A 19,212-nucleotide genomic window follows, 5' to 3' on the forward strand; every position below is an offset into this window, starting at 1 on the left:
TTATTAATTAACCGATAAAATTAGATATTGAATTATAACCTCAAATAAACTGGACTGTCACAAGGAGGGTTTTGGAAAATGTTAAAACAACACATTCATACACAATATCAATCTTTTTGGAATAATATGATTTGGTTTTATTCTAATGTTTTCGGGGTTTTTTTAGCAAATAAACACTTACTGTTCAGATAAATGGCTTTTTAAATCTCATAATCTCTAGTGCTAAAAACACATGGTAGATGGATTGGTTACTCAAAAAAGTGTAAATAAGGGTCAATAACTCTTAAACTGATTGTAAAGGTTTATTTGACAGTGTGGAAAGGCTAATGGATTTAAATGGGAAGAGAAAAAGAAGCAGAGCTAGAGAGTACTTGAACATTCAGGAAACAGAAACTGGACATTCACATTAAACTTTTGTTCTCTTAGCAGTGACCCCATGACTGGTTTGGGTTTGTTGAAGGAAAATGGCACATTAGCACATAAATACACTGGAGCTCTTTGTAGGGGCTCATTGGAAAAGCCCTACCTACACCACTGGGAGTTTGTGTAGTTGAAAGGAGGGAAGATCACTTCATTATTCACTAGAGTCCCCCTCACTAGGCCTCCTTTACCTCTGAAGTGCAGGACAGAGCAGCTGGGACCAGGAGGGTGTATCTTAATGATGTAAGCATAAGCGGAAAAGTGAGGAATGATTCACACAGTTCAAAATTTCTGTTTGACACAACGCAGTGGTCTCTTGATTTTGAGATATTTTTCAGCATGTGGGGAAAAATATTTTTAAAGGAATGTTACAAAATTGTTCAGTGTAGCTGAGTTGTGTCTGTAGTTGTTTGTGTTAATATTAGTGCGTCTTTAAGGAGGAGCATAATGTTAGTGACAGCTTCAAGAACATAGTTGAAATCAGTAAACACACGACACATTAAATACTTTAAGAAAGCTTTCTCATTTATTATCTTTAAACCTGAACACTACCCACAGTGTACATTTTGGCACAGAGAGAGACTCTTTGTCTAGTTTCCATAAAACACCCGATGGGCAATAGAGCAGGTCCTGTGAACATTTACAATGTTCTACACCTTCTTATGTTGTGTGTGAATAAAACAGAAAAGCTCAACTTTCAATGGTAAAAAATGATAAGGGGGACGATCTAGCAAACATGGCAAGGTTAAGTGAGACAGCACAAAACTGGACTCCTCTACACTGTTTGCCAGGCACAACAAATATTAACAAGGCCCCTCAGATACAGGACGATTCAGGCTCGTTCTAAAGGCACAACATACACAGACATGCTGAACTCCACAACTGAGCCAAATGAAATGTTAGCAGCTTAAAAGTCATACATTTTTAACTTTAAATGGCTTTTGATCTCAAAGTGCAAATCATAATGTTTGCATAATACTACTTTACATCAACAAGCCTAAAGGGTTAGTATCTCATACACAGAGGTGGAAAGGTGAAATCTACTTCATTCTCTGGGTGAGTCTCTTTGGCAGTCCATATTCAAAGTACAAAGCAGACAGGTTAGAACAGAATACCATAAAATATAAAATATTTCAATCTCTTAGCTTCTTGTGCAGGTGTACAGTTGGTCAAACTGTAAATAACTAAAGAGGTACAATGAAAATCCCAAATTAGATTAATTCTTAATAAGGACATAGACTTTGAGCATTAAATTAATAATGGAATCCCGCTACATCCCAAACATAATGCACTGCTTAAGAAGAGCCATAGTCATTTATAATCACACATACAGTGACAGACAAGACAGCATAAGGAAACAAGAGACAGAGCACATCTAGATACATTCATTTTGTTTCCTCTTGTACACTTTGGTCATTGGAAAAAAAAACCCATTGTGGATTGGTGGTTTAATGCAGGGGTTGATGTGTCATTGATTTGGCAAATGGGAGTCCCACAGCCCTGAAGATGTCTGTTGTTTCTCACTTCTAGAAAATGAATTCAAAATAAGAATAAAGCAATGAAAGTTGACATGTTTTATCTTCTATTCCCAAATTACCAAGGAAAGCATCTGTTGGGATGATTCTGCTTTTTGAATTTTTATTTGCGCTGGGTCCAGAGCCTACTCCGAATCATTGGGCGCAAAACAGGAACACCCGGTGGCCTGGACAATTTCACACAGCCAATCCACCTGCCAACACCTCAAGTGGCATCATTTATGAATCACAAGATCAAAAATATTATGATTGAAATAGTATAATGTAGAAACTATAATGGTTTTAGACTTGACTTTTAGAAAACCTTGGTTGTGTTACACTTTGATGACGTTTAGTGTAACAGGCTATATTTTGTACTTGAATTAACGTTAACATTTGTACTCTATGTGCCAACACAATGGCAGAATGACCCATGAGCTTCACCCCAATGTACAGGGAAATTAATAAGCAAAAGTAAATAAATAAAACTGTGACAAAAACAATGACGAAAAAAGCTTAGGGAATAGTGCTAGGTTTATGTGTCAAAGCCAAATAACATTTAGAACACAGCAAGTTTCGCTGATTAAGAGCACAGATACTTTAACCCCCTGTGACTATCATTGAAGATTTTATGATTGCTCATAACTACATGTGTGTTAAAGACATCATGCTGCCTTTATGATGCATATCTAAGCCTGTGGCGCCTAGGAGTATGTATATATAACCAGAGTTCATATATATAAAGTGTGGACAGCATTATTGAGGCAGCTGGCATTGTGCCCAAAATTAAATAAGACAGCAGAGACATAGAGACTGGTCACATGGAGCTGGTTCCTTTCCCTGTGTGCAGCACTGAGAGAAAATGGGCTGCTTTTTCAGCCAAGATTTCCCTCACAAAATGGAATCTGGGCTGTAACAGGGAGGCTTGGCCACAGTGAATGCCCCTTAGTCTCTGGCTTTTGTTTTGTTTTTGGATGGACGGGTGAAGTCGAAGAATAAAGTTAAGCAGTTAAGCCATAGCCATTAAGCAATCAGAGATTCTGCCAGTTTTTTTTTCTTTAAAAATTTTTAAAATTGGGTTTTAAAGGTTTAGAGGGTGAACTGGCTGTTAAAAAAACCTTGTTTAACAGACGCACCCAAAAAGGCCCTGGTAATGTGGTCTAGATTGATATATTTCAGTAGTGGTAATATCTTCACATAAATTAACTTTTTGAGGGCATTTACTTCAAACAAAAGATGAAAAATTAAATGGTTTTCCCAGTGTAAGAGTAACTGCTCTGTCTGCAGCTGCCAGTTTTTTTTGTTTCTTCAGTATGCAATATATTTTAAGGTGTAAAAAAATAAATTGCATGGGAAAGACCTGAGGCTATTGTTTGAGCCTACAGGAACGTGTCAAGAAAGCCCTGAAAAAAGAGAGCGTCAAATAGAGAGAGAGAGAGATAGAGAGAGAGAGAAAGAGAAAGAACGGGAGGGGTACAGAGGAAGAAAGCTAGGAATGTCTACAGCTGTGTTGGTCCTCTGCTATGTGGCTCGCTGCCTGATGGTGGCGTCGTTACCAGACTCCTCAGGTACACACATGGGTTCCTCCTCCTCCCAGAAGGCCCTGAGCTGGAGGGTGGAGGAGGAGGAGGTGGTGGCCTTGTGGATGGCATTAGAGGCTGCACTTCCTGCTGTTGCTGAGAAAGGGTGCTCTCCTCCTCCTCTTTGCCCCCTGGGAAGCGAAACTGGCCCAAGGCAGGAGGGGGAGGGGGTGGTGGTCTCAGGGGTCCACTTAGCCTGTAGAGGGCACTGACCCGAGGGTGCTGAGGCTCCTGAGGTACAGGAGGAGAAGACAAACTCTCCAGGGAGGAGATGCTCTGGTTCCAGGCCTGTTGTAGGTCTATGGGGATAATCTTGGTAGCCTCCACGGAAACACATGGAGGCAGGGCACTGCCCCCTTTCCATGGTAGGTTCTTTTCTCCACAGGTGGGAGATGGAGGGGCCACAGATGGGCTCTGACACACCTCCAAAGCAGCTGGCACTGTAGAACAATAAACCATAAAAAAATAGTTAATAGTTAAAAATGGTTTAAAAAAAATAGAAAAAAGAATATACACTGTTTCTGAAATGCCATTCATCCAATAGAGGTTTGGACTTTTATCAGAGTTTTCGCTGATCTTCTACCGCACCTGATTTGGGTCGTTCCTTTGGTGTGTCTGGGGCTTTGCGAGCCACAAATGTAATGCCAACATCCTCGTCTTTCTCTGGCTCTGAATGCTCTCCTTTGTCCTCATCAGACTCCAGTGGCACCACCACAGGGTCTGCGGACACATAAATACAAACTTTGTTACCAGTACAAATTTAGATATTGAGACACAGCTTCTATATAACCTTAGTAATTTAAGATACATTATATATGTAACTATTTTTTAATTATCATCACTTTAATCTTCCTAACTCTAAACCTCGTCCTTATATTAAACTCAGTTCAAAACCAAAAAAATAAGGCATAATATAACCCTAAGTCTGAGTTAAACCTAGCCCATGTTTTACTACATTTGTTAACAATATGACCAGATGTGGGGGCTGTGCACATGAAATACTTCCAGATTTTATGAAAGAATATTAAAATTCTGTTGTAAACACATGGCTTACCTTTGTCTTGCCAGCTGACGTTCCTCCTGGGTTTGTCACTGGCATCTTGCTCTTTTGCATCTGAGCCTCTGCGCTGTAAAATAGATATAGATAACAAATTTGTCTTGAGCAACAGAAAAGACTTATTATAAATATCACAGGTGCAAAAACCAGTAGAGTATCCTCAGTGAAAAATAAGATGGGCATTGATTTATCTTGTCTTCATCTTTATTTATTTCTCTCTTTGCTTCAGCCATTACAAAGTCATCCCATCAGACCATTCAAAACACACACATATGTATGCGCACACACACACACAATATGCCCTTGGCCAGTTGACACACACATGAGGCATAAACACCACCTCACATTGGATAGAGCATGACTTAGCGCGACTTAGAAGTTTCAGCTGTGTGTTGTGGGGTTGACCCTGCGGGTTAAGAGCAGAAGCAGATGGCTGGGGTGATGTTGAGCTCTTGCCTTTTTCTGGCTGCGGTCCTTCTTGTGCCGTTTGTAGTGTGTGGATTTGAAGGACTCCAGGCGGCTGCGCATGTTTCTCTGGAACACCTCCCTCTCCTGTCTCTCCTGATCCCCTGCTGTCATGAAGTGGCGGCTGTAGTGTGATTGGTACTGCAGGAGGAGTGGGAGGACAAGAGATATTAAACTTTGTTTATGGAACTACAGTTCTGAGCATCAGGGAACAAACCCCTGACCTCACATTAATTCTATGTATGATTTCTTAGAAAACAAATCAGTGCCACTGTAAAACTGATTTATTAAAAAGGTTTGTTTGAGTGATTCACTTGATTTTCTGGATGTAGATTCACGCTATTTAAAAAAGGACACAAAGTGTCGCTGAATTAAAGTACTGAACTTTTAAAACATTAAAGGCAATCAGCAATGCCCCTGTATGGAGAATGTTAATGCTGCTAAATGTGTGTGTGAGTGTGCGAGTTATACGCCCGGTCCAGATGTTGCTTCGCAAGTGGAAGGGTGATTTACACAGAATGGAAAACAAATATTTTGAAGCTTTGCAGTAATAAATGCATGTATACCCGTCTCCTGGGTTTGTAAAGGTTTCCAGCCAGCACATGATGGGTCTCTGTCTCTTCTTGGACCTTTGCACCAGGATTTGTGTCAATCACTTGCAGATCGAGGCACACCCCGCTGCCATTCTCCCTCCTGTAAACACATATCCACACTTATGAAGAGACTAAGATTGTTGATTTTCAGAACTGATAATAATACAATTTGGCATCCAAACTGTACATCGCACAAACACTTACAGGTAGTTGGTTACGTTTGTAGCCTCTGGGAAGGATGTTCTACTGGCCATAGAGGGAAGCGAGAGTCTAGCAGACGTCAAAATGTTCCCCCCCTTGCAGACAGAAGAGAGGAAAGGAGTCATTGCCTAGTTCTCCCTGTGAGTGCATTGACATGTTGCTGTGTGTGTATGGAGCCTCCATTTAGAGTTCAAGGCTTGTACGCCTATATATTGCCCGCTATAAAAATGAACTGCTCTCAGACACAATGGACAACAGACAGACATTAATATGGGACCTGTGTCTGCCCCTTACCCATTACACACACATACACACACAGCTCTGGTTTATAGCTTGGTAATCACTCTCGACATGGCTAATCAGGGTAGGTAAACCACTGCAGTTCTCTGCACTGTCTCTCAGCAGTCTGCAGAATTGAAACACATTTTGAAACAGAAATATGCAGATACAATGTCAAACAAAAACAAGTTGCGCATTTTGTCATTGTCCAATGAGGAACATGCATCTCCAAAACAGCAACTTTACACGAGAAGGAAAAACCTTCGGTACATTTAATGGGAGTCTATGTAAAAACGTTGGGAGCATTTCTATTGGTCCATTTATCATTACATTTTCACAAAGTGTGAAGAACAGGTGTTGTGTTCAGATGATGTAGTAAACTAAATATCCACAAAAATGGATATACGTGTCCTTCATTGGACAGCGATGATATGAGCACTACATGCAGTGGAACAAAAAAGTGGAAAACATTGCTGCTGAACATTGAAATAGTAAGTTCAAAAACATTTCCTCAAATCCCACCAAACCCTTCCTTTCTAGTCACCGAAAATATATTCTCTCTCACTCTATGGATGGTCAGGGAGAAAGAATACCATTCGTGTTGCTTATATATAACAGGACAACTCTGCTCAGGAAGCTGAGCTCTACGAAACTCAAGGTAAAAGGAAATGGCTCTCTGCAACTTGTAAGTGGTGGGTGACAATTTCTGTCAACCCTTATACTGTACCAGACACTTATTAGCTCCATTACTGTTTTGTGAGCGTAAGCTTGGGATGCTGGCTTTCAGTTGCAGGTCAGGCCTTAACAGCAGATATTCTTGTTGGCCTAGAACCACGGATATTAATTACATTAAAAGACTCAATCAGCAGGGTGCTTTTGAATTGAGTGCTTTCAGTTCAGAGAGTAATGTCAGTATGATCTGGAGAAACTATTAGGGGAAAAAGACAGAAGGAGAGACTTTTAGACTAACTGGAAAAAAAGCTTAAAGTTCACACAACTTCATTAAACAAAGACAGTGGCATTTAAATTCAAGAGACAGATATTATATTAAAAAGTATTGAGGCCCTTCTACCGCTGGCCATGGGCCAAAATGAACATGAGTCTTTCTATCTGTGTCTCATGAGTCTCCTGATGTAATTCATTCCTCTCAGAGGATTAATACATATCTGAATTCGAGCATTCATACTGATTATTGCCCTCCTGGGGCCTGCCTGCCACTCTCTCTCTCTCTTCTCTCTCTAATTCTCTCTCTCTCTCTCTCTTCTCTCTCTCTCTGATGTCAGGGTGTTTGATCAGTATCTTTGCTGTGGCTGTGTTCAGGTAGCAGAGTTTCACAGTGAGCCAGAGACACTTCGGCGTCAGTGTGGACAACAAAGAGGGGGATTATCTTCTTCTTTATGAAGTTAGAATCAGAGAGAGAGAGAGAGAGAGAGAGACCTCAGGGCCTCTGTTCTTCTGTTCAGAGAATGAGAGTGAGGGAGAAAGCGACTGCATTAGTTCCTTAAGGGAGCACACAAGGCCAGAGAGATCGAAGAACCTGTCATTCCTTCTCTCCATGAGACCTTAAACTGATCTCAGTCTTTCGGCACAGACAGATTATAATATAAAATGTTCATCTTTTTACAAACACCATTTTAAAGGGTAAAGTACTGTAAACTATAAGGTTTATCTTGTATTATCAACATTATACTGTTTATAGTCCGTCTGTGTAGTAACATAACTTTTTAAACCTAAACGTCCTGCTCAGTATTTTGTAGAGGACATTTTGAGTCACAATTCCTTAAAGTACAGTTTCGGCACGTGTAAATTGTTTTATTAAGTTCTGATTTGATTTGAAAGATAGGCCACTGCTACACACACACATCAAATATATTCATTATTTCATTCATTATCTGTAAGCGCTGATCCAGTTCAGGGTCGCGGTGGGTCCAGAGCCTACCTGGAATCATTGGGCGCAAGGCCTTCACAGGGCAACACACACACACACACACATTCACTCACTCACACCTACAGACCCTTTTTTTTTGAGTCGCCAATCCACCTACCAAAGTGTGTTTTGGACTGTGGGAGGAAACTGGAGCACCCGCAGGAAACCCATGCGGACACAGGGAAAACACACCAACTCCTCACAGACAGTCACCCGGAGCGGGAATCGAACCCACAACCTCCAGGTCCCTGGAGCTGTGTGACACTACCTGCTGCACCACCGTGCCGCCCCAAATTATATTTACCATATTAAATAAAGTGCTTTAAAATTATTAAAATGCACTGCCATCTGCCAAAATCCATGGGAAATCTCATAGTCACTAAATGCCAGATGTATTTTTTTAAGAAACGTTGTACAATTTCCAACACAATTAAGAAGAACCTTCAAGAAATGATCCCCTTTTCCTTCTTGTTCACATATTTATATCTGGATTTAAACATTACCAGAAGACAGGGGAAGAGAGAGAAAGAGAGAGAGAGAGAGAGAGAGAGAGAGAGAAAGAGAGAGATTAGACATTATCAAGACACACAAAGTACACTGTAAATGCCATTCTGTTATTATCACTCTCCATAATAAAAGAGACATATTATATATAAAAACATCATCACTTTTTCCATTGCAATTACACATTAATTTCAGGATCTGGACGGAAAGACAGCTCAGCCAGTTTCTTGTGGTTTGCCTACGTCAGTAAACAAGGAATGTTAAACCAAGCAAAACAAACAAACCGAGCGTGGAGAAATTCAAGTTCTAATTAAATCTGTCCAAACAAGAACGGAGAAGAATGACAACTGAGTGAAAATGGTTAAAACCCAGTGCTTCTTTTTCTTGATCCTCACACCTGGGCTTTCACACTGAGACTCAGGTCTCAGGTCAGCCGTGGCTCATTCTCATTTAAAGGAACAGGTGCTAAAACAGGTCGTTCTGAACAGGGTGGATTAGAAAATTGTGTTTTTTGGATCCTTTTGGTGATTTCAACACCAGAGGACTGTGTCACTTGTGAAAAAGGGGTAGAATATGTCCCCGTTAAAAACGTGGGGAGAGGTCAGTAAACTGAGGACAGAGTACCATAAAAAAGTGATTTACTGAAGGGCAGCATCATCTAGTGGCCACAAACCAGAGTGCACCCACTCCAGATGAATGTGCAAGTCATTACTATGAAGTCAACATTATGGTCACTGGCATAAACTTTATGTAAACAAACAGACTAACACAAACACTCTGGAGTAAACAAATAACCACACAAACAAACAACATCATCAAACAACCCCCAAACAATCACTGATTTATCCAAAACTCCCCCCGGAAATGCTTCGCAGCACATACGACAAAATGTATACAACATATGACCAAAGGTTTTGGACACTAGCTCATACAGCAGGTCTGTTCTCAAGCTTGTCCCATTTTGATGCAGTAATATGTTCCATTCTACTGAAAATACTTCAGACTAGATTACATTTTCTGTGAGGATTTAATGGCATTCAGCCAGGAGATCATGAATGAGATCAGGCTCACATAATGGATGATTTAGTTCTGGATCACAAACACCAGTCTAGCTCCTCAAGTACTGGATTCAAACAAATGTCCAAAACTGTGACACTGTATACCTCTCTTGCTCACTATGTAATTAAGGATGATGACCTTAGGCTTGTGTGTTTCCAGGAGGTTTTGTGATTAATAAAACTGGACCTACAGGATGCTTACCTGATCAATAACACTGATGGCATCTCTGATGTTGATTTTCTGATAGGCCTCCCACAGTTCACTCTTACGGTACACAGACTTGCGCATCAACAGCTTACTCAGATAGTTTTTGTCAAACTGCTCCCACCTGCATACATTAGAGCACACATACAGAATACACTTTTTTGTCATATGACTTTATGTAAGCCTCTAAATTAGGAAGTACCACAAAATGTCTGGCCCATAGAAGGTTTCTGGATTCTGTTTATACATGGTTTCTTTTTCACACGATGGACTTCTAACTTTGTGGATGTAGCATCTAACTGTGTTCATAGACAAAGGATTTTGGAAGTGTTTCTAAACCCATGAAGTGATTTCCAAAGGAATCATATCTATTTGTAATGCAGGGCCACCTGAAGGCCTGAAGATAACAGGCAGCTATATCGGTTTTGGGTTTTGACTTTCTCTGGGATTGCTCTGAATTCTCAAAATTATTTAATTATATCACCTACCTGAAGAACTCCCCAGTTACTTTGCTATTTTACGTGAGAAACGAGACTTTTAAATAGTTTCACTATTTGCCTGCAGTCTTTCAGTGGTGAACCCATCCCCATCTTTACTTCTAAATGACTCAGACTCCCTGAGATTTACCCTTTTTTTGCAATGTGTCAAATTCAAAATGTACACAAATAATATTTCTCTGTTTTATTATCTGAAATGTTGCCTGTTATAAACCTGATATATGACCTAAATGATTTGTACATCATGAAAATATTTTTATTTTTACATTCCCAAATTGTTTGGAAATTAACTTGACATATATTATTTTTTTTATATATTATAATTTAAATATTCATATATTTATATGTAATTTACTGTATACCCAGAACATGAACAATAATATTCCAAATGGAACTAACTTGTCTCTCCAGTGATGATATCCATTGAGACCAGCAATGTCTTCAACTGCAGTCAGAATGTGGTCAAAGGCCTGAGAGAGAGAGAGAGAGAGAGAGAGAGAGAGAGAGAGAGAGAGAGAGAGAGAGAGAGAAGAGAGAGAGAGAGAGAGAGAGAGAGAAAGAGAGAGAAAGAGAGAGAGAGAGAAAGAGAGAGAAAGAGAGAGAGAGAGAGAGAGAGAGAGAAAGAGAGAGAGAGAGAGAGAGAGAGAGAGAGAGAGAGAGAGAGAGAATGAATCCATTGTAATTACACTTTTCTTGTCATAGCCTTTTGTATTGGACCAGAGGAGCAGCTATTTCTGATTATTGATCCACACCAGAATTTAGAGTGATTGGTCAAGTGTGAAAACTTTTGTTTCGTTCTAACCCTGAAACATTGGGGTTTGGCTGGGGCAGTCATGCTGGAGCCTGCTCTATCTTTAGCAGGTGTTCCAGCATGCTCAGCAGGACTCAGGAATCAGGCACACAGGAGGATTCATGACATTCAGAGAGTGTGGAGGATGCAGCATCAGCAGGGCTCTAAAACCCCCAGCTCCCAAGCCCCGATGGGTCTTTCACCTAGTTGAGATGTTGAACGTCTATCTTTCTAAATGTTTCTATATGTGAGCGTTAATGTGTGTGTGTGTGTGTGTGTGTACCCTGGCCAAAAACAGCTCTGATGATTAATTCATCAGACTGAAATCCAACATCAGTCCTGTATCATTCACCTTTAACTACAGCTGCTGTATCTATCAGTGAAGATATGGTCAATTACAGAGAGAGGGGGCAGACAGAGAATGCCTGAGAGAGAAGGAGAAACAGATAGACCGTGACCGATATGGCCAGATAGAGACTGGGGGAAAGACAAAGACAAACAGAGATACAGACAGAAAGCGTGAGAGAATGAGAGAGAAAAGAGAGAGGAAGTGAGAGGGAGAGTTTTAATGACAGAAAGAAAAAGAGAGAAAGGAATAGCATAACTGAAACAGACAGACAAAGGGAGAGACAGAAAACAAGAGAATGAGAAACAGAGATCAGTCCTGTGTGTGTTGACTCACACGCTCGTGAATCTCCTCGTTAATAGTGGGTTTTCTGTTGGTGCTTCGAGGAACCTTTAGCCATTTCACCAGAGGTTTTATGGTCAGGCCCTGTGTGACAGAGAGAGCATGAAAACCATCACTCATAATCAATAGGCCACGGACGTTTTACTGTGTCAACACAATCTGCAATATCCACACAACTTCAATTATGCACATACAATATCATTTTCATTTCCTAAAGACGAACACGTCAGAAATGATATCTATTCGTGACTTGAGGAATGAAGGATATTCTTCATTAGACCATACCAGTCAGTCCTCATAAGAAAGGTTAACTGAGCTAATGCTCGCTAATACTTTCCCCTTCCTGGCTAGTTAGCTTATCATGATTGCTAGCTCTTGTTTGTCATTATGTGAACATTCTAAGTGAAGCGTGTAACGGCCTATGATGGCATCCTGTCCAGGGTGTATGCCTTGTCCCCAGTGATTCTGGGTAGGCTCTACACCCACCACGATCCTTTTTACATCTAAATTTTACACCTAAAAATCTATGGGTCTGTACATGGGTACACAATTACATTTCTCAATTATATTCTCACTGATTAGTAAGGGTGTAAGGGTGACAGGGTGTATTCCTGCCTTGCGCCCAATGATTCCAGGTGGGCTCTGGACCCCCCGCGACCCTAAATTGGATAAGCGGTTACAGATAATGGATGGATGGATGATTAGTAAGTTTCTAGACAGCTGTTGCTGTCACAAATAATACATACAAATACTTAGTACATCTGATGTATGCAGACTTCAGTTCTCAGTATTTAGGCTTGTTAATAACATAAAGAATAATCACTAGACAAAAAAATCCTTTTACAATGGCTCCTTTAATACACTGGAGACTATACAGCATATATAGAACAGTTACCTGAAACATGACTGTGAAGAAAACCACGATTATAGTGGTAGCCACAAAGTAATCTTTGGCCTTCACCTGCTCCCCATCCAACAAGACCACCAGGGCAAAGGCTACTGCGCCTCGCAGGCCACCATATGACATCACCACCTGGTCAATCTTTTCCAGAGGAACCAATCGGAATTTATTCAGAAGCCAAGTCTGCCCAACAACACCTGTAAGAGCGCAGAAAATGTACACAGGGCATTGTGTGAGGTACTTATATTATGGAATTATTTCACAAATAATTTTCAAGGCTACGTAAAACAACAATTTTTTTTGTCAACAAAGAAGTGCTAATCTAGTACAATATGAAAACATATTATAAATAAATTTGTAATGTTACTTGTAAACATGCATTTTTATATATACCTTTCCAGACACAGATTATTTCTGACTAAATTCAACGGAATAAACTGTTGGTGGAGTGCTTTAACCCATTAGCAGACCTAACCTCTCTCCAGGAAGCAGTCTCTATAACTTCAGTTCTGTTTAAAATATAACTCACCCATGGCTCTAAAAACAAAGATGAAGATGAGGGTGCAGGAAATTAGCCCTGTGTCCCAGGCCCATTTGGACTTATCCACAGCAGAGATGCCCAGGAAGATGAAAATGATGGTCTCAGCAACGCTGGCCAGAGTCTTCATCGTGTATTTGACTGTGGTGCGAGACTTCTGGGATATGTTAGCCTCCACATACTTGTTGCAGCCAATCCCGCAGAAGGTCATTCTGTGGTCAGAGACAGAAAAGAGAGAAATAAAAATGCCATAGCCCAGACTCAGGCATGTCTTCAAGTGTACCATGTCACGAAGCCCTAAATTCAATTAATAATACAGAATGGCTCATACAAACTTACTGTTGATCTTCTGGCCAAAAATTAGTAATATACCCTAGCCAGAATTGTATGGGTTTAAATCATTTGCATTTTCATTTGGCAGACAATTCAGCTGTGACCCAAAGGTTAATGGAAAAAATCAATTTCCTTAATAGAAATACACCTTCCAATATATATATATATATATATATGTATATATATGACATGCTACTTTAGAATAACTGAAAGTTGTAGAATAAAATAAAATAATAAAATAATAATAAAAAAAATATATATCATATTTTCTTTAACTAAAAATGTAACACAGTAAAACGTATTATTATATTGTTTAATATCAGATGTACATAAAAATATAACCAACATTAGCATTTAAAATACATATATAATCATAACAGTTATGGGGCAGCAGGTAGCGTCGCAGTCACACAGCTCCAGGGACCTGGAGGTTGTGGTTACAAGTCCAGCTCTGGGTGTTTCCTCTGGGTGCTCTCTGTACAGGTGCGTGTGTGAGTGAATGTGTGTGTATGTGTGTGTGTTGCCCTGTAAAGGCACCTTCCAGGGTGTGTTCCAATGATTCCAGGTAGGCTCCGTACTCATCGCAACCCTTAACTGGATAAGCGGTTACAGACAATGAATGAATAAATGAATGAACAAATGAGTGGATGAATAACAGTTACGTGATTCCAAATGCTTGAACATTAATTTGCAATCAACACTGACTGCAGAAAAAAACAAGCAATGCGTTGTGTCAAAATCCTAAAGCCTGCTATCACTGAGTTATGAACTTAGTGTTATTTAGCATAGACTTTAGTAATATTATCTTCGTGTTTATTATCCCCGCAACCCATTCAGTAACTCAGAATGTAAAGCCTCTCTCCTGGATACAGGGTCATTTGAGAGAGCAAGGATTTTAACACCCTTTTAAGAGCAGCATTACCCCACTGGGACTCAAAGAAGAACCTTGTTGGCTCCTAGCATGGAGCTCTTAGTCACTGATTAAGGGATGAGTCAGTAACAGGGAACAGTGCTCAAGCGCTCACACAGTTGCTGGGAATAGCAAGGCAGCTGTTTGAGGTGGCTTCATTTGAAGTATGTATAATCAAATCATTTATTGCTGAAGTTTATATCTCTGTAATAGGCCCATCTGGACTTTGTACATAGAGGTAATGCCCAAATTGCTACATCACTCAACAACAGTAGTTTTGTTTATTGTCCATATGATTTTCATCCATTTACACAGAGATGAGCCTCAGGCGTCTCTTAGTCTGTGTTCATTCTCTCAGTGACTCATGTATAATTCCTTACAGAGGAGTGTGAACAAGGCAAAACAAGACAAAGCTTAGCTCTATATAATGTCACACAGATATCAGATGATATTTTACGTCAACATCCCAATCTGGATAAATAAACTGTGTTAATTGGCCATAAGAGGGCGCTCAAGACTTATTCTAAATACCCTGAAAAAGTTTAGAGCTGGTTAATTTGACTAAAATGTCATTGCCTTTTGGCTTCATCTTTCCAACAAACATTATTCTGAAGCCTATTAGTCCATTCTTATATATTTTAGATGCATAAGGTAATTATTTGATTTCTAATTTATAAAAATTATAAGAAATATATCATTATTATTCAATGTCTTATTGCAGTCAGAGCCGGTACTGAGGGTTTGGTTTAGGAGTTAATGAACACTAAACTAAAAATTAACTAATATAAACCAATAAAAACTAAAGTCACCATAATACACATTGAATAGACCCCCCCCACACACACACACATATTTATGTTGTATTTCTTTTAAAGGCAAAACTTTACACCTTGATCTTAAGAGCTAACAAATAATTAAATATTGGTGGATAATACCAAGTATCACATGACTAAACAATATTTTTATGCCTTATTTTTTTAAAGTAAATGAAAATAATAGTGAAACTCAGACTTCAAAATGAAAATAAGCTGTACTAAGTTTTTGATTCCTAATGTGTTTATTATTTTAACTGAAATTAAAAATACCGTCTAGATATGATGGCTATTCAAATGGTATAAGAAGCACAGAAATGTTTGTAATGTTTAGGGGTTCAGTATCGCTCAGGTTATTGGCAGATGCTCTACACTGCAGCGTCTGTGTTTTGGGGGCCATGTGTGTGTTATCAAGGGTAATTGTCTAAAGGAGAATTTCATTAAATACATGTTGCTTTACTGTGAATCAGACTAAATTAAAGCAACATGGCCTAAGTCCTCTTTAGCTGCATGAAATGAGCTAGAATTAAATTAGCAATTATGTGATGCTGGGACTGCAGTATGAAAGTATAAGCTGAAAAAGACGCATCAGAAAAATCTGAGAGATTGTCGTTGAGAAATGGGTTCCTGATGCCAAGCTGTGTTAAGATCAAAGCATACCTCTAAAAAGATTTTTTTCTGAATTTCAATTTGTGATAAGATCCAGTCTCTCATATTTATTGCCACCATAAATCTATAATTAATTTAAATGTTTTTATTAGACTATTGGCAGTCAGCAGTCCAGAAACTGAACAAATGTAGACTAATATTCTGATTTAATAATATTTAATAATTTAATTTAAATTTAAATACTTTAATTTAATTTCTAATTTAATAATAATGTGGCACATTCTCTCTCAGAACCACTGAGCGGTGCAAAAAGACTGCCACAAACTTTCATCAACTTCTATTCTACCCCTCACTTCTGAACTGTCTTTTTCGCTCTCTTTCCCCTTCATCTACTTCATCTGTTCTTCTCTCTCTCTCTCTATCTCTCTCTCTCTCTTCCTCTCAGGAAACACTCTACACTCTTTCATGTCCTTTTAGACTTTCAGCTGTCACTCACTGCAAGGTTAGTGCTGAGTCCACACCAACACAAACACACACACACACACACACACACACAAACACCTATGTTTAGTGACTCTAAAAGATTAAGATGTCCTTCTATCACACTTTCTTAGATTTATTTTGTGTGTGTGTGTGTGTGTGTGTGTGCTTTTATGTTCGTGTGTTTATTTGGTCTATACTCACGAGAGGATGGCAGAAAGAGAGAAAAGCTCAGCGGTCAGGTAGGCCAGATACACCAGCAAAAAGATGAAGAGTGGCTCGATGATCCGCACCTTCTTAGTGAAACGTGTGATGAAGGCCAGGATAACTGCGAAGATCAGCCCCACCATCGTCCCACCGATACTGACGATGAGGAAAGAGGCTGAGAAAGGGATAAACCATGACATACCTTAGAAAATATCATTAAATAGAATAATTTCACACAGAGAGAATAGCAGAGAAAATGATTTGTTTGTAGAAGTGTTTCTGTAAAGCCCGATTAAGGGTGGTCAAGGACGTTTCCCACCCACAGCTGTTTTTTCATTGTGATCTGGTTCACAGGTGTTGCGTGATCAGTCAGACTACACAGAGTTCATGCTGATCTCGCATCATTGTGTTTTTGTCATCACAAGGCAAGGACAAGTTATTTTGGTTGGACAAACATGAATATGGGCTATAACTGCAGTTTACTCTGTAGTTTGGGATGGACAGTGCTATTGTATTATATAAATAGGAAGGTAACTGCATAAAATTATGAGCATCAGACTGTATAGAAATAATATTCTGATATTTTAATCTGACTGCTTCGTATCCTGTTCTCTTATATCAGCCCTTATAACAAATAGTGCACTTTACAAGTCACATCCACACTAAGCTGGACTTGGGTTTGTGAAGCCTTAGCAGACTTTACCGAAGACCTGTCTCCAGCTGCGGCCCTACTTCTATTTATCGCTTCCTACTTATGATGATGGTGTCTTTATAGCCTTGAAGGTAATGCTTTTTGTATGCTTCAAGTAATTGGTGCCATTTTCATATGAGTCAATAAATGAACATTCATAGAAAAATGGAAAAAGGTGAGTTCAAAATAATACAGTTCACAGTAATATGTCTGAACTAGCCTTCTCTGAATACTCTGAATGAAAGGGGCATGCTCTCAACTCACCAACTCCTTTAAAATAATCTGCTGTTAGGACATTCCCTGGGCCCACCTCCACAAAGGAGATATAAACTTTATACAGCACCTACAGAAGACAGAAAGTAATAAACATGTAAGAAATTCATTAGGTTGATCCCACAGTAACTGTACAGTTCCACGAACATTAGTGCATTCCTTTATTGGCTAATTGCTAATGATGAGTTGGAGATTGTCTTATGTTCAGTTGGACCTCATCATTAGAAAGCAGATGTCTCTGCTTGTATAACATCATCAGTGGCCATGAATTACAGATGGACCCAAGACGTGATAAGCCCACACACACTGAACCCATTAGAAGCTAGTGGCAAGGTGGGAGGATGATCAAATGAATGGATGACAAAATAAACAGATGGATTGGTGGATAGATGAACAAATGGGTGGATGAGTAAATGGATGTGTGGATAGATGGGGGGATGAATAGTTACTTAAACTAAAGTATGAATAGATTGATGTATTAATAAAAGACTAAAGTTAAGTGAATGGCTGGAGGAGTAAATGTACAGATGTATGCATGAGAGGATGGATGGACGGATGGATGGTAAACAAGAATTTGTGACCTTGTTTACTATGGGAAATATTAATAGAAAAGCATTAACAGAAAGGCTAGATAATGGAATACAAACAGGTATTGTTCAGAACACAAATCCAGTCTGACAAATCTGTCTGCATGTTTTCATATTCATTACATTATTGTTTTTACTTCAGCTCAGTACAAGTGAGGTTTTGTACCCTTGAGAGACCTCTGTAATAGGATGGGCCTCAGAGTTCTCAGCAGGTCTGGGTCAAAACAAAAGCTTGCACTAAACTCTGTCTGAATCCTACTACACGTCATGCCATATTAGCAGACTTGTGATTGGTTCTTTTTTGTGTTAGTTATTTCCCTGCAGTAGTAGGCAGTTCTTGGAAACATTAAGTGGCGAAGGTACCACGTTGCTTCATGAGAGACTGCTTTAATAGGATGAGCCATGGAATGGTCAGCAAGTCAGGGACAAGCCTAAATCTTTCATTATCCAAACAGACATTATCTGCCTGTTCTTGTTTTCATGCATGCTTAATGCAGTGGTCCATAAGAAATCCTTTTCAATGTCATAATGCACATACAGCTCCAGGGGTCTGGAGGTTGTGGGTTCGATTTCCACTCCGGGTGACTGTCTGTGAGGAGTTGGTGTGTTCTCCCCGTGTCCGCGTGGGTTTCCTCCGGGTGCTCCGGTTTCCTCCCACAGTCCAAAAACACACGTTGGTAGGTGGATTGGCGACTCAAAATGTCCGTAGGTGTGTGTGAGTGAATGTGTGTGTGTTGCCTTGTGAAGGACTGGCGCCCCCTCCAGGATGTATTACCGCCTTGCGCCCAATGATTCCAGGTAGGCTCTGGACCCACTGCGACCCTGAACTGGATAAGGGTTACAGATAATGAATGATTGAACGAATGAATGTCATACTGCACATAACTACTGCTCAATAAGATTCAAACATTCTACAAAAGTTACATACAGTTGCATACATGGGCCTATTAAAAACATGAATGCCACCACAGACTGTCTCTGCTTCAGTAACTATAATACGTGTAGGTATGATGCAGCTCTGAGATGTGTGTAGTCCTTAAGCTAAATTAATAAAACTCAGAAGAATCAGTATTGTAATACCTGGCAAAATTTT

The 19,212-nt window shown here is 39.6% G+C and overlaps 1 protein-coding gene across 1 annotated transcript in view; it reads right to left on the minus strand.

Annotated features, from left to right (window-relative positions):
- Positions 1-3,322: 3,322 nt before the first annotated feature.
- Positions 3,323-19,212, minus strand: part of LOC136676486 (sodium/hydrogen exchanger 5-like) — a 33,810-nt gene continuing 17,920 nt past the window's right edge. The window contains exons 4-16 of the mRNA XM_066653554.1: positions 17,524-17,602; positions 16,566-16,743; positions 13,209-13,429; positions 12,674-12,876; positions 11,773-11,862; positions 10,700-10,770; positions 9,801-9,927; positions 5,834-5,925; positions 5,603-5,729; positions 5,028-5,177; positions 4,569-4,641; positions 4,103-4,234; positions 3,323-3,954 (exon numbers count right to left, since the gene is read on the minus strand). Coding sequence (XP_066509651.1) covers positions 3,434-3,954; positions 4,103-4,234; positions 4,569-4,641; positions 5,028-5,177; positions 5,603-5,729; positions 5,834-5,925; positions 9,801-9,927; positions 10,700-10,770; positions 11,773-11,862; positions 12,674-12,876; positions 13,209-13,429; positions 16,566-16,743; positions 17,524-17,602 — 2,064 coding nt within the window. The 3' untranslated portion in view covers positions 3,323-3,433. The remainder of the gene's footprint in view (positions 3,955-4,102; positions 4,235-4,568; positions 4,642-5,027; positions 5,178-5,602; positions 5,730-5,833; positions 5,926-9,800; positions 9,928-10,699; positions 10,771-11,772; positions 11,863-12,673; positions 12,877-13,208; positions 13,430-16,565; positions 16,744-17,523; positions 17,603-19,212) is intronic.

The sequence above is a fragment of the Hoplias malabaricus genome, chromosome X2 (assembly GCF_029633855.1).
Source record: "Hoplias malabaricus isolate fHopMal1 chromosome X2, fHopMal1.hap1, whole genome shotgun sequence".
Lineage (NCBI taxonomy): Eukaryota > Metazoa > Chordata > Actinopteri > Characiformes > Erythrinidae > Hoplias > Hoplias malabaricus.